Genomic DNA, 14,440 nt, shown 5'->3' with positions numbered 1-14,440 from the left:
GGCTAGACCCGGGATTGTAGCTTTTCTTAAACCCTTTACTGGGTTGTGCTCTTCTGATGGTTACAGTAGTTAGGAAAAATGAAGAGGATGCTGCTACATTTTGGACAGGTTGAAGGGTAAACTAAGTACCAAGAAGAAGGGTTACATCAATACCACCCCTTTTATCTGTTTCAAGACCATTCTTGATGTTAATTTTAACTTGATTTCTCAGGTATGGGAATTGGGAAGCAGTAAGATATGGTCCTGGGCCAGCCTTCTTGACCTCCATCCTAAGCTTTCCACACCCATAGCCTTCTTTCTTCTATAGGGTTAGCCATATTTCCTTTTTTTTTTTTTTTTTTTTGAGACGGAGTCTCGCTGTGTCACCCAGGCTGGAGTGCAGCGGCGCTATCTCGGCTCACTGCAAGCTCCGCCTCCCGGGTTTACGCCATTCTCCTGCCTCAGCCTCCGAGTAGCTGGGACTACAGGCGCCCGCCACCACGCCCGGCTAGTTTTTTTGTATTTTTAGTAGAGACGGGGTTTCACCATGTTAGCCAGGATGGTCTCGATCTCCTGACTTCGTGATCCACCCGCCTCGGCCTCCCAAAGTACTGGGGTTACAGGCTTGAGCCACCGCGCCCGGCCTTTTTTTTTTTTTTTTTTAAAGAGAGAGAGAGAGTTTCGCTCTTGTTGCCCAGGCTGGAGTGCAATGGCGCGATCTTAGCTCACTGTAACCTCCGCCTCTCAGGTTCAGGTGATTCTCCTGCCTCAGCCTCCTGAGTAACTGGGATTACAGGCATATGCCACCACGCCCGGCTAATTTTTTGTATTTTTAGTAGAGATGGGGTTTCTCCATGTTGGTCAGTCTGTTCTCGAACTCCTGACCTCAAGATCTGCCCGCCTCAGCCTCTCAAAATGCTGGGATTACAGGTGTGAGCCACTGCACGTGGCTAGGGTTAGCCATATTTCTACCTCAGCCAAGTTATTAATATTTTCATCTCTTTGAAATGCTTTTTTCCTCCTACAAATATATGTACATAGACAGATAGCTGTAATTATAAAGCTACTGCTATGCTTGCTACCTGATCTACAGTTCTTGCCTTTTTCTGTACTATTATCATTGTGACAGTATAATCAAAACTTGTATTTATTCATCAAGGACTACAGGGTTCAAACACACAAATGTTTTGGGGGTTAGGAAGGATTTTTAAATTCAGGTCTTTAAATGATTATTGTTAGCACTTTGCCATCCTGCACCCATGTTCATTTTTGCTCCCACTGATTTTGTTATCTCCTTTTTGCCTTCATCTCTCCTACTTCCTTCTTTTTATAATCTTTTTCTTCCAAGTTTCATCTGGCATCAATACTATTGCTCTCTGGAGTCTTATTTGACTCTAGCTCTAGAAACAAGGCTTTAATTGTTGCAGGCCCTACTTTGGCAGAATTTGGTAGATTTTGGTCGATCATGATTCCAGGTTGCTGTTGCCCATAAAACTCTGAAAATCACAACACTGCTTACAGAAACATTGGTCCACACACCAAAGAGTATGTTTACTTTTAGTAATCTGGTGTTTATTTTCTTTTAGTGACCATGTTTTTAAACACCCAGTTCACATTGCCAAAAATATAAAGCAGCAGTTACCAGTAACAGGTATGATTAAAAATGTTTCTTTGGTTTTTCAATAAAACAGATATTTAGGTAACCATATAGCTAAAAATGTACATTGGCTACGCGCAGTGGCTCACGCCTGTAATCCCAGCACTTTGGGAGGCCTAGGTGGGCGGATCACCTGAGGTCAGGAGTTCAAGACCAGTTTGGCCAGCATGGTGAAACCCCCATCTCTACTAAAAATACAAAAATTAACCAGGCGTGGTGGTGGGCACCTGTAATCCCAGATACTCAGGAGGCTGAGGCAGGAAAATTGCTTGAACCCAGGAGGCAGGGGTTGCAGTGAGGTGAGATCACACCACTGCACTCCAGCCTGGGCGACAGAGTGAGACTCCATCTCAAAAAAAAAAAAAGTCCATTGGTATATTGGCCCTCTAAAGTATAAGCCATACCTTTGACTCTTTCTGTTGTAAATCCCTTCTATTAAGATCCAGAATCTTTCTGTTTATTCACCAGCATGACTAGAGGCATAGTACTAGGCTAAGGTTTATGAAAAGCTTGATATTTAATAAATCCTTAAAATATCTGATTCTTTTCATTAATCCAAAAATCCTTCATTTTGCAATTTTTTTCCAGATCCATTTACATTATGTTCAGATATAATAAATAAAGAAGTAGTCAGTTTTCTAGCAACTCCCAGTTGTTCCAAAATGTTGACGTATAGGTGCTCAGGTAAGTATTTTTTTAATTGCAGTTGTTTCACAGTAAAAGCCTTTTATGATATTATTAACTACAATTTTTTTTTTTTTTTTTGATACGGAGTCTCACTCTGTCACCCAGGCTGGAGTGCAGTGGCAAGATCTTGGTTCACTGCACTCTCCATCTCCCAGGTTCAAGCAATTCTCATGCCTCAGCCTCCCAAGTAGCTGGGATTATAGGTGCTCGCCACCACACCTGGCTAATTTTTTTTTGTTTTTTTGTTTTCGTAGAGACAGGGTTTCACCATGTTGATCAAGCTGATCTTGAACTCCTGACCTCAAATGATCTGCCCGCCTCAGCTTCTCGAAGTGCTGGGATTACAGACATGAGCCACTGCGCTTATTGTAATTAAGTAGAATTTATAATAATTCTACGCATATGATTTACTTTGTTCCCTTTGGAGAAATAATATTGTGGAGTATCAAAGTATTCAAATTAATATCTTCTATCTGGGCCAGGTGAGGCAGCTGTAATCTCAACACTTCGGAAGGCCAAGGCTGGAGGATTTCTTGAGGCCAGGAGTTCAACCAGCATGGTCAACACAGCGAGACCTTGTCTCTGTAATTAAAACAAAACAAAACAAAACAAAACAAAACACCTTTTATCAGCATCAGGCTGAGCTTCCAATATTTGTATGTATGAATCAACACAGTTAGTACCTTTTTATTACTTTATTACCTTTTTGTCATAATACCATCTATAAATTTAACCTTACTGAGTAAACATTTTTTAATGTTTTCAGAGAACCAGTTATTACTAGGTATGCATTCTGGATTATCCTGTAAACATAGGCATTAAGTTTTTAAAATACCTATTTTTATATTTATAATATGTAAATGTTTCTAGTGTTTCATGTCCATTATTTATTTTTTCTTCAGGGCTCTTGTAAATGTTCCACAATACTTATTCCATTCCTTCTCCTCCTCCTTCCCACCCCGGTATTTCCTCTTTGTTCATCTTGCTGTTGTACTCTGCTCTATGGACGAAATTGAGGTTCTCTGTATTGGGCTCAGAACATCATTATTCTTCCCTCTTGGATGAAGAGGTTATCTCTATTCCTCTAAAACTGATGTGTAGCCATAAGCTGAATCCCATATCTTTTTTTCCTCCACATTTTAATACTAATTGCAAAATCTTTCTCTTTACTCCCATTCTATTCATTAACTCCTTTTGTTCCACCTTAAACTATGCTCGTTTCTCCTCATCTCAAAAAAATACCCAATAGAGCCGGGCGCAGTGGCTCACGCCTGTAATCCCAGCACTTTGGGAGGCCAAGGCGGGCGGATCACAAGGTCAGGAGATCGAGACCACGGTGAAACCCCGTCTCTACTAAAAAATACAAAAAATTAGCCGGGTGCTGTAGCGGGCGCCTGTAGTCCCAGGAGGCTGAGGCAGGAGAATGGCGTGAACCTGGGAGGCGGAGCTTGCAGTGAGCCAAGATCGCGCCACTGCACTCCAGCCTGGGGGACAGAGCGAGACTCCGTCTCAACAACAACAACAACAACAAAACAAAACAAAACAAAAACACCCAATAGTTTGTTTGATTTGCTATCCTTTCAAGTATTCATTCACTCCTCCCAACAGATGCACGTATCCCATTAGAAAGTAAATGTATTAGGCCGGGTGCGGTGGCTCATGCCTGTAATCCTAGCACTTTGGGAGGCTGAGGCGGGTGGATTACCTGAGCTCAGGAGTTCAAGACCAGCCTCGTCAACACAGTGAAACCCTGTCTCTACTAAAATTCAAAAAATTAGCTAGGCATGGCAGCATGCGCCAGTAATCCCAGCTACTCGGGAGGCTGAGACAGGAGAATTGCTTGAACCTGGGAGGTGGAGGTTGCAGTGAGCTGAGATCATGCCATTGCACTCCAGCCTTGGCAACAGAGCAAGACTCTGTCTCAAAAAAAAAAAAAAAAAAGAAAATGTATTTAATAAGAATAAAGTACAAATATTTCTTTCAATTTAATTGTATTATTTTTTAAAAGGCTAAGTTGTTAGAACATAAATACTTATTAAGTTGTTTTGGATCTGACAGAATCATTAGGCATTTCTTTTGGCTTATAGGTGCCATGAACCTAGAAAGTTTGGGAATCTCTGGTCAAAAGTATTCTAGGTGGCAGAGTGGATGTTCTGTAACTGCTAACCCCCTTTCATCTCTTAGTTTGTATGAGATGGTTCTTTCCTGGTTACCATTCATTCATTCCACAAACATGGAGTGCTTAGTCCTTGGCTGGCACTGGAATCTAAGATGAATAGAACTCAGTCTTCACCTTTATCTTTCTCTTCCTGCCAGATTTCCACATGTATTCTCCTCAAGACCTAGTCTATAGCACTTATTCAGTTCTTTCACTACATTTACTTTTGTAGCATCATCTATCATTTTATTGATGGTTTTCAAATATGTATCTTGACTTTTGGCTTCTAACCTGGGCCTTTTATTTCCAGTAGTTCTCAGCACATACCCACTTGAATATCTTCTTGTTACTTTAAGCTTAATGTATCCTAAACACAACATCCACAGCATCTTTCTTCCTTTTAAATTGGCCTCCCCACTCACTGCATTTCTGTCAGTGTTGCCACTATTTGTCTGGTCTCCCAGACTTTAAGCCTTGAATCATCCATGACTGTTCTCTCTCATTCCATCCGTTATTTCTAGTCTATCAAATTTTGTTCTTTTTTGCCACATAGGCCCTTTTCGTTTCATGCCTAAATTATCACAGCAATTTTATCTAGCAGTCTTTGTCTTAAGCATCTCCAACTCCCAACTATAATATGCATATCACTGTTAACTTATCTTCTTAATATGTGCTTTATCGTGTCATCATGCTAAACAACCCTCAGTGCTTCTCTGTAACCCATTGAATCAAGCTCTCTGCCTGGCTTTCAAAGTTGTATAGAATTTTGTCCTGCTTCCACTTGTAAAAATTTACTGTACATTTACTCTGAATCTGCTAGAAATGTGCTATGGTTATTTCAAACTTTGCCATTTATTCAAGTACTGAATTTCTTGAGAGTTATCCTAAACTGTTTCCCTTATCCCAACAGCTCATTATTCATCAAACCCTGCTAATTTTACATCAGAAATCTCTCCATTCTCCCTGCAAATGCCTTGTTTCAAAATCCCTTCATTTATTTTCTGGACTACTAAAGTAACCTCTCAACTGATCCTCTTGCGTTCAGGTGCCCTTTCTACAAGACAAATGAAATTGTGTCATCTTCCTCCTTTTATTTCTATGTTCCTCCCTGTTGCCTTGAAGAGAGTTAAAATTCCTTAACATGGTTTTCAAGATTCTTCTTGGTCTGGTTACCTGCAACCCTCCCCAGCCCCACCTTTTCTCCTGTACTTCTCTGTACTCTAGCCATATTAGAGTGTCCATGATTCTCTGAGCACTATGCCTTTTCACACTTCAGTGGTTTTGCACATCTTTATTGTACTGAAATGTCTTCATCTCAGCCAACTATCTGCGTGGCCAACTTCTAGTCCTTTAGGAATGGGCCACTAATACAATTAGGTGACAAACCGATGGAGAATTTTATAATGGACAGACATGGCTGACATTACCTGAACCTACCAATCTATCTATTTTTAAAAAATGTTTTTCCAACTTTTATTTTAAGTTCAGGGATACATGTGCAGGATGTGCAGGTTTGTCACATAGGTAAACATGTGCCATGGTGGTTTGCTGCTGATCTTTCTTAATATTTAAGAAAAGAGGAAGTTTGTCTAACCCTATTGGCTCAAGAGGCTGCCCAATTACAATTTTTTTTTTTTTTTAAAAGAGAGAGACAGACAATATGTATCTCTTAATATGATAGAGTAAGAAACATACAATACTACCTGCATGGAATTCTAGTAAAAATACTTGAACCTGAATCTGACCAATCATTTAGATTTAATTACTAGTTTATAGGACACACAACATTTTAAAGGACACGACTAGGACGCAATCAGCAAAACTTAGCCTTTGAGAAACTGTAGTACAAATGACCTGGTATCTTCATTTGACAAGGAAGACAGGGGAACTGATAGATTAAAAGCCCCTTGACATATGTTAACCGAATGTAAGTCAGGCACAGTGGTGCGTGTGTCTGTAGTTCCAGCTACGTGGGAGGCTGAGGTGGGAGGATTGCTTGAGCCCAGGAGTTCAAGTCCAGCCTGAGCAACATAGTGAGACCCTGTCTCAAAAAAAAAAAAAAAAAAAAGTAATGGTGGACCTTATTTGGATCATGATTCCAACAACTAACTTTCAAAAGAAATTTTTGAATTGATGAGGAAAATTGAACACTAGATATTAGGTTATATTAAGCATGATTTTTTAGGTGTCATAATAGTTTTATGTGTTTACAAAAAAGAGTCCTGGCCGGGCGTGGTGATGGCTCATACCTATAGCCCAGCACTTTGGGAGGCTGAGGCAGGTGGATCACTTGAGCCCAGGAATTCGAGAACAGCCTGGGCAACATAGTGAAACCCATCTCTAAAAAAAATACAAAAATTAGCTGAGTGTGGTGTTGCATGCCTGTAGTCCCAGCTACTTGGGAGGCTGAGGTGGGAGGATTGCTTGAACCCAGGAGGTTAAGGCTGTAGTGAGCTGAGATCACGCCACTGCACTCCACCCTGGGTGACAGAGTGAGACACTGTCTCAGAAAAAAACGTCCTGGCTGGGTGCAGTGGCTCATACCTGTAATCCCAGCACTTTGGGAGGCTGAGGTGAGAGGATTACTTAAGCCCAGGAGTTTGAGACCAGCCCTGGGAATATAAGGAGACCCTATGTCTACAAAAAATAAAAAAATTAGCCAGGCGTGGTGGAGGTCAGGGCTAAAAGTGAGCTGTGATCATACCACTGCACTCCAGCCTGGGCTAAAAGTGAGCTGTGATCATAGCACTGCACTCCAGCCTGGGTGACAGGGAGACCCTGTCGCAGGAAAAAAAAAATCCTTATCTGTTAAAGATGCATGTGAAGTATTTACAGATGAAATGATACTTTAATGTAAATGATAGGTGTCATAATCCAGTGCATACATGGGGACAGAGCTGAGTAGGTAGAGGTATACATAAAACATGATTAGCCATGAGTTAATAATTATCGAAGCTGGATGATAGATACATGGGAGTTCAGTGTTTGAAATTTTACATAATGTTAAAAACAAAAAAGATGACTGAGCTTAAGGATCACTTCTTTTGGATATCTTCCCTTAACAGTGACTCTTGCTCAAAACCAGACAAAATAGATATTCCTTTTTCTTTTTTTTTTTTTTTTTTTTGAGACAGTCTCACTCTATCGCCAGGCTGGATGCGTGAGCTTGGCTCACTGCAATCTCTGCCTCCCGAGTTCAAGCGATTCTCCTGCCTCAGCCTCCCGAGTAGCTGGGATTACAGGGGCACACTAATACACTCAGTTAATTTTTGTATTTTTAGTAGAGACAGGGTTTCACCATGTTGGCCAGGATGGTCTCCATCTCCTGACCTCATGATCTGCCCGCATAGGTCTCCCAAAGTGCTGGGATTACAGGCGTGGGTCGTCCAGCCCAGCCTTTTTTTTTTTTTTTTTTTTTTTAAGAGACAGGGTCTTATTCTGTGTAATAACGTGATCGTGGCTCACTGCAGCCTTGAACTCCAGGTCTCAAGGGATTCTCCTGCCTCAACCTCTTAAGTAGCTAGGACTACAAATGTGTGCCACCAGGCCCAGCTAATTTGTTTTTGTTTTTGTTTTTGTTTTTGTTTTTGGTAGGGACAGGGTCTCACTATGTTGCCCAGGATGGTCTTGAACTCTTGAGCCCAAGTGATCCTCCCACCTTGGCCTCCCAAAGTGCTGGGATTACAGGCATGAGCCACCACTCTCAGCCCTAGATGCTTTTTCTTTTTTCTTTTCCTTTTTTTTTTTTTGAGAGAGTCTTGCTGTCACCCAGGCTCGAGTACAGTGATACGATCTCAGCTCACTGCAACCTCTGCCTTCCAGATTCAAGTGATTCTCCCACCTCAGCCTCCCAAGTAGCTGGGATTACAGGCACCTGCCATCATGCATGGCTACTTTTTGTACTTTGAGTAGAGACAGGGTTTCACCATATTGGCCAGGCTGGTCTTGAACCCCTGACCTTGTGATCAGCCCACCTTGGTCTCCCAAAGTGATGGGATTACAGGTGTGAGCCACTGCGCATAGCCTAGATGCTCTTTTGCTTTTCTTGTCTTTCTTTATTTTTATTTTTATTTTTATTTTTATTTTGAGACAGAGTCTTGCTCTGTCGCCCAGGCTGGAGTGCAGTGGCGCAGTCTTGGCACACTGCAATCTCCACCTCCTGGATTCAAGCGATTCTCCTGCCCCAGCCTCCCAAGCAGCTGGGACTACAGGTGCATGCCACCATGCCCAGCTAATTTTTGTATTTTTAGTAGAGACGGGCTTTCATCATATTGGCCAGGTTGGTCTTGAACTCCTGACCTCGTGATCCACCCACCTTGGCCTCCCAAAGTGCTGGGATTACAGGCGTGAGCCACCGTGCCCAGCCTAGATGCTCTTTTTCTAAAGCATCATAACTGTCTGTCCATACCTCCTTCCCAGCACTTATTTCACTCTGTTGTATTTGTTGTCTTTACTCCCTCACATGATTTTGAGCTTTTTGAGGTGTTTATATTCCTGATTTTACTTCAGTTACCATCATATAGATATTTGCTTTCATAGATTTGTTACTAGATATTTTATGACATCTACACATAACTTTAATTTGTTTTCTTTTAGGTTGCATAGCAGTAGAAAAATCCCTGAATAGCCGAAACTTTAGCAAGCTCTTGCACTCTTGCCCATACCAATGTGATCGTCACAAAGTCATTGTGGAAGCTGAAGACAGATATAAAAGTGAACTAAGGAAATTACTTATCTGTAACAAAAGTAATTAATTCAGCAGCTTTAAAACTGTAATTATGGCTATACCTTCTGAACTATTATCTAAAGCATTAAATATATCAAAAACTAGAGGGTAAAATAGTCTTAAAAAGAAAATCTGTCTCTAAGCAACCAGTAATTCAAGATGTACCCAGGGAGTAGTCTTAGACTGTTAGTTTAAAAATTCTTCCTAATCTATCTAAGTATTCCCACTAGACGGGGGAATAAAGGAAATATACTAATGGAATTGATACGCTATTACTCAGATTGATATGCTAAGTGTCCTAAATGTTTTCCATATTTTTCAGAAATTCTGCTGACCCCACGTAGAAGACGACTCAGTAATGAATCTACTACCCCTGGAAGAATAAGTGAATATATTTAATTTAATTTTTTTTTTTTTTCTCGAGACAGGGTCTGGCTCTGTCACCCAGGCTGGAGTGCAGCGGAGCAATCTCTGCTCACTGCAGCCTCCGCCTCCCAGGTTCAAGTGACTCTCCTGCCTCAGCCTCCTGAGTAGCTGGGATTACAGACACGTGCCACCATGCCCTGCTAGTTTGTGTATTTTTAGTAGAGATGGGGTTTCACCATGTTGGCCAGGCTGGTCTCAGACTCCTGACCTCAAGTGATCCGCCCGCCTTGGCCTCCCAACGTGCTGGGATTACAGGCATGAGCCATTGCACCTGGCTGAATATATTTTATTTTATTTTTTTATTTATTTTATTTTTTTTGAGACGGAGTCTCGCTCTGTCGCCCAGGCTGGAGTGCAGTGGCGCGATCTCGGCTCACTGCAAGCTCCGCCTCCTGGGTTCACGCCATTCTCCTGCCTCAGCCTCCCGAGTAGCTGGGACTACAGGCGCCCACAACCGCGCCCGGCTAATTTTTTGTATTTTTAGTAGAGACGGGGTTTCACCGTGGTCTCGATCTCCTGACCTTGTGATCCGCCCGCCTCAGCCTCCCAAAGTGCTGGGATTACAGGCGTGAGCCAAATGAACTTACATTTCATATATTCCTGAGAAAGAAGAGAACAGCTGAGTAGTTGTTCTCAGTCTCATTATTAACGGATCTTAAATGATAAACCTTGCCTCTGATGAGGGTCAGACCTAATAAAAGAGACTTTCCTCTTCCCTTCATGTTGCTTGCTCACTCATTGCCTGCTAGCAGGGGAAGGAGCAGGAGGATACTAACATTTATTAAGCACCTGCTAGGTGTTAGATGGTGTATAGATATTATTTCCTTTAGTTCCTATAGTAATATTGTAAGTTAGATACTAATTTGCTCCTATTGTAAGGCATAATTATTAATAGTTGGTAAGTAGCAGAACTTAGATTCAAAAAGCCATTCTCCAGAAGCCCTTGTTCTCTCCTTACGTTTTTATTTTAAGAACAAAATTATTATGCACAAGCGCTTCAGAGAGACTTTGCAGGAGGTTTTTTTCTTTTTTTTTTTTTTTTTGAGACGGAGTCTTGCTCTGTGCCCCAGGCTGGAGTGCAGTGGCGCGATCTCGGCTCACTGCAAGCTCCGCCTCCCCGGGTTCACGCCATTCTCCTGCCTCAGCCTCCCGAGTAGCTGGGACTACAGGCGCCCGCCACCTCGCCCAGCTAATTTTCTTGTATTTTTAGTAGAGACGGGGTTTCACCGTGTTAGCCAGGATGGTCTCGATCTCCTGACCTCGTGATCCGCCCGTCTCGGCCTCCCAAAGTGCTGGGATTACAGGCTTGAGCCACCGCGCCCGGCCCATTTTTTTCCATAACTATAGTGCTTGAAACAATAAAAATTGAAGAGACAAATAGTATAAACCTTAAAACTCTGCTTAAAAAATAAAAATGTCTCTTAAACAATTAGTTTATTTATGGGAATTTTAATTTAACTATATGGTTAACATTTCGCATTGATCACCATTTCCGATTTATCAGAAGCTTAAATAACATTATCATTTTCTTTTATTCATATGGAGTTAATACCTGCAGACTAAAATAGATTGGATATATTAATTAGTAACATCTATAGAGCCACTGTTATTTAGACATTTGAACGTGATACATTCAGGAAGCATTTTGCCACGTATATTTATTTGGCTATTTTCACTGCCAAAACTTTCAAGGAAATTTCAAATTTGCTTTTTTTATCTGAATCTTTTTCTGGATTAAAAGTTCTGCATGCAAATTATAATTAAGTATAGTACAGAAAGATGAGCCCACTTTCTGAAGTAATGTTTTCTGTAGTAATTATTAGAAAATGGGTATTTTTTCATAGAAACATCATGCACTTGGAGACCTTGTTCTTGACAAGGGCTTGGCATCAAATTAATAATAGGTGCTTTTCAACAACATGTCTTCAAAGCAAGTATGTAACAACAAAAAATATGCTATAATCTATTTGCATAGTAAAATAATTTGCAGAACTTCATGAAATGTGCATAATAATGGTTATACAATGATTATATACAGGGGTCCTATATACTATTAAGTGACATTGAGCTCAGAAAAAAACATACTTTTTTTTTTGTAGGTAAAACTTGCTTTAGCTAAAACCAAATAATCTGGCCTACTTTTTAGTATTTAGAAAGGAATCTTGAGAAAGTAGTGATTCTTACATCTCTTTCACAAGTAGGCCAGGAATATTTGGTGTGTTACCATTTTTTTCCCCTCTTAATAAACTTACCTTTTTTAGGACACTCACCACTATTCATTTAATTATACTTTATACTCAAATTTGAGCCCATTCTTCTGAGAAGGGACCACTGTACTAAGCATTTACAGATTTCTCCAGGCCTCTATTTTAGGATGGATTGGTGTTTTGAGAGGGCTTGAAAAATAAAGAGTCCTTAGAATTAAGTCCTCTTGCCCATTTTCCCTTACTCTTCCCTAATACCTAATATTAAGACTAAATAAGTCACAGAGTGGGGAGCTTGGGGTGTAGAGAGCTGCTTCCTTCTTCCAGGCTGCTCAGTACTCTGCTGTAGGAATCTTTGAGGATTTGGGCACAGACGGTAAGTATAAAAGTCAGGGAGATGGCAGCCACGGTAGAAAAGTGGGGCTTTACATGATCAACTCCAGGGCTCAATATCCTGAAAGTTATAGTAACCAGTCTAGTCCTGATTATTATGAGTTCAAATAATTTAACAAGGGAAGTTGAAACCTATTTCTTGGATAGCCACAGTTTTCCAGTACACCCAAAATGAAGGAGTAATTTCATTGATAAGTTTTGAGATAGTTTTACCAATAATTTTGTTCTCTCAACAAGTATTTATTGACTACTACTATGTGTCAGATACTATTCTAAGCACTGGGGATACAATAGTGAATAAAATAGATTAAAATTGCTGCCCTCATGGAGCTTACATTCTAAATAATACTATTAAGCAATAATCAGACATTGTTTACACTGATAACCTTCTGCTGGGAAGATTTTTCTCATCCGTTTTAAAAGGTCTGCTATGGCTCTTAGAATAGGTAAACAAATGGCTGTCTTGGCCTGCAAGGACAAGATTTTCTAAGGGTGACTCAGGACAGCTGCACCCAGTACTACGAAAGTAAATAACAGCCTCAAGTGGAAATACAAAAAACTCCTCACCAGCATCTACCCACAATGATAACATGGGATAATAATGAATGAAAAAGCTTAAAGAAAACTATTTCCTAGTAATCATCACCAGAAAATATTTGTTTACAGATATCAACTGTATATTCTTTCTTTATAGAAAGTATCCCTTAAAAACCAGATAGCTAAAACTTCCTTCCCCATTGTGCAGCCTATATTTTGAGTTTTGATCTAGCTGACCACGTGTTTTTAAAAGCAAATTTCAAAAGACCCTTATTCTTAAAAATATTATCAAACTTAATATTTAAAGTAACAAGTGTTGATATTCTTTTTTATTCTATCAAGTTATGGAGCCCTTTGGGAAGACTGTAAGATATGCAAGCTGTTTTTTATTTATTTATTTATTTTTAAATTTTGAGATAGTCTTGCTCTGTCACCCAGGCTGGAATGCAGTGGCACGATCTCAGCTCACTGCAACCTCTGCCTCCCAGGTTTAAGCAATTCTTGTGCCTCAGCCTCCTGAGAAGCTGGGGCTACAGTCATGTGCCACCATGCCTGGCTACTTTTTGTACTTTTGGTAGAGACAGGGTTTTGCCATGTTGACCAGGCTGGTCTCGAACTTCTGACCTCAAGTAATCCACCTGCGTAAGCCTCCCAAAGTGCTAGGATTACAGGCGTGAGCCACCATGCCTGGCCAGGAAGATATTGGTTAACTGTCCTCACAGGAATGTTGAATTAACAATCAAATGTTTATAAACTGTTGTTTCTTGATTGAAAGATATTGTATTACTACTATCAATTAAGTTATAATTACTGAAGAAGTCACAGTGATAGCAACTAGCTTAATATTAGGCACTCAGGTTTTTAAAATTGAAGTGGGTTACCACATGATGAGAAGCCCTGGCATTTCTCTATATCCTTAGGTATAAGGTAAGCATATCCAAATAAGCACTTATTTGCATCTCAGGACCTTTGTTCAGCAAATACTAATATATTCTACAATCCTAATTACAGAAAAAAGAAGAGTTCGCAAAAACTTTACTGAAGAAGAAGTAAATTACCTTTTCAATGGAGTTAAGAAAATGGGAAATCACTGGAATTCAATTTTGTGGTCTTTCCCCTTTCAGCAAGGACGGAAGGCTGTGGACCTTGCTCACAAATACCGCAAACTGACCAAAAGCCCCATGTGTGCAGCTTCTTCTTTGGAAGAAGACTGTCAGTTTAGTTTGGATTTTTAAAATACAGTGCCTTGAAAGATACAACATTTAAAGTATTTTTCTAAACTCTCATGAGAAGGAATGTGGAAATGAGGACACAGTTTTTATTAAACAGTTTTTGTGATGCTGAAACTCAAGTTATTACAATGATTTATAAAGCAAATATATCTCCAGTGTACAGATTAGTAAGATAAAATTCCTTTGTAAGATCAAACATTTGTTTAGGAATATGCTTTTATTTTTCCTTAAGCTTAAATGACATAGAGAAAAGAATTTATCAGCCTTTAAACGTTATTTGACATTATATTGCAATAAATACTATGTGAGACATTTGGATTTTATACGGTACAAAAGTCCCTCCCTAGAATTCAGAAAGAATAGTTCCCCAAGCTGTTTAACTAAGGTTCCCACACACTAAATCAATATTTGACATTTTGTTAATTAAAACGTTTCCTTGGC

General features: G+C 40.2%; 1 protein-coding gene across 38 annotated transcripts in view; it reads left to right on the top strand.

Moving 5' to 3' along the window:
- The window catches only part of TERB1 (telomere repeat binding bouquet formation protein 1), a 52,059-nt gene extending 37,619 nt beyond the window's left edge, over positions 1-14,440 (top strand). For 21 of the 38 annotated variants that reach the window (XM_077984110.1, XM_077984101.1, XM_028841223.2 and 18 more), the window contains 5 exons: positions 1,566-1,630; positions 2,225-2,320; positions 9,078-9,227; positions 9,530-9,592; positions 13,779-14,440. In XM_077984110.1, coding sequence (XP_077840236.1) covers positions 1,566-1,630; positions 2,225-2,320; positions 9,078-9,227; positions 9,530-9,592; positions 13,779-14,002 — 598 coding nt within the window. In that variant the 3' untranslated portion in view covers positions 14,003-14,440. Of the gene's footprint in view, positions 1-1,565; positions 1,631-2,224; positions 2,321-9,077; positions 9,254-9,529; positions 10,355-13,778 lie in introns of those variants that run through there. The other 17 variants (XM_028841226.2, XM_077984112.1, XM_077984103.1 and 14 more) reach the window with 5 other exon arrangements.

Source organism: Macaca mulatta, chromosome 20, assembly GCF_049350105.2.
Source record: "Macaca mulatta isolate MMU2019108-1 chromosome 20, T2T-MMU8v2.0, whole genome shotgun sequence".
In the NCBI taxonomy this organism is placed as follows: Eukaryota; Metazoa; Chordata; class Mammalia; order Primates; family Cercopithecidae; genus Macaca; species Macaca mulatta.
This window is presented reverse-complemented; position numbering and strand designations above follow the sequence as displayed.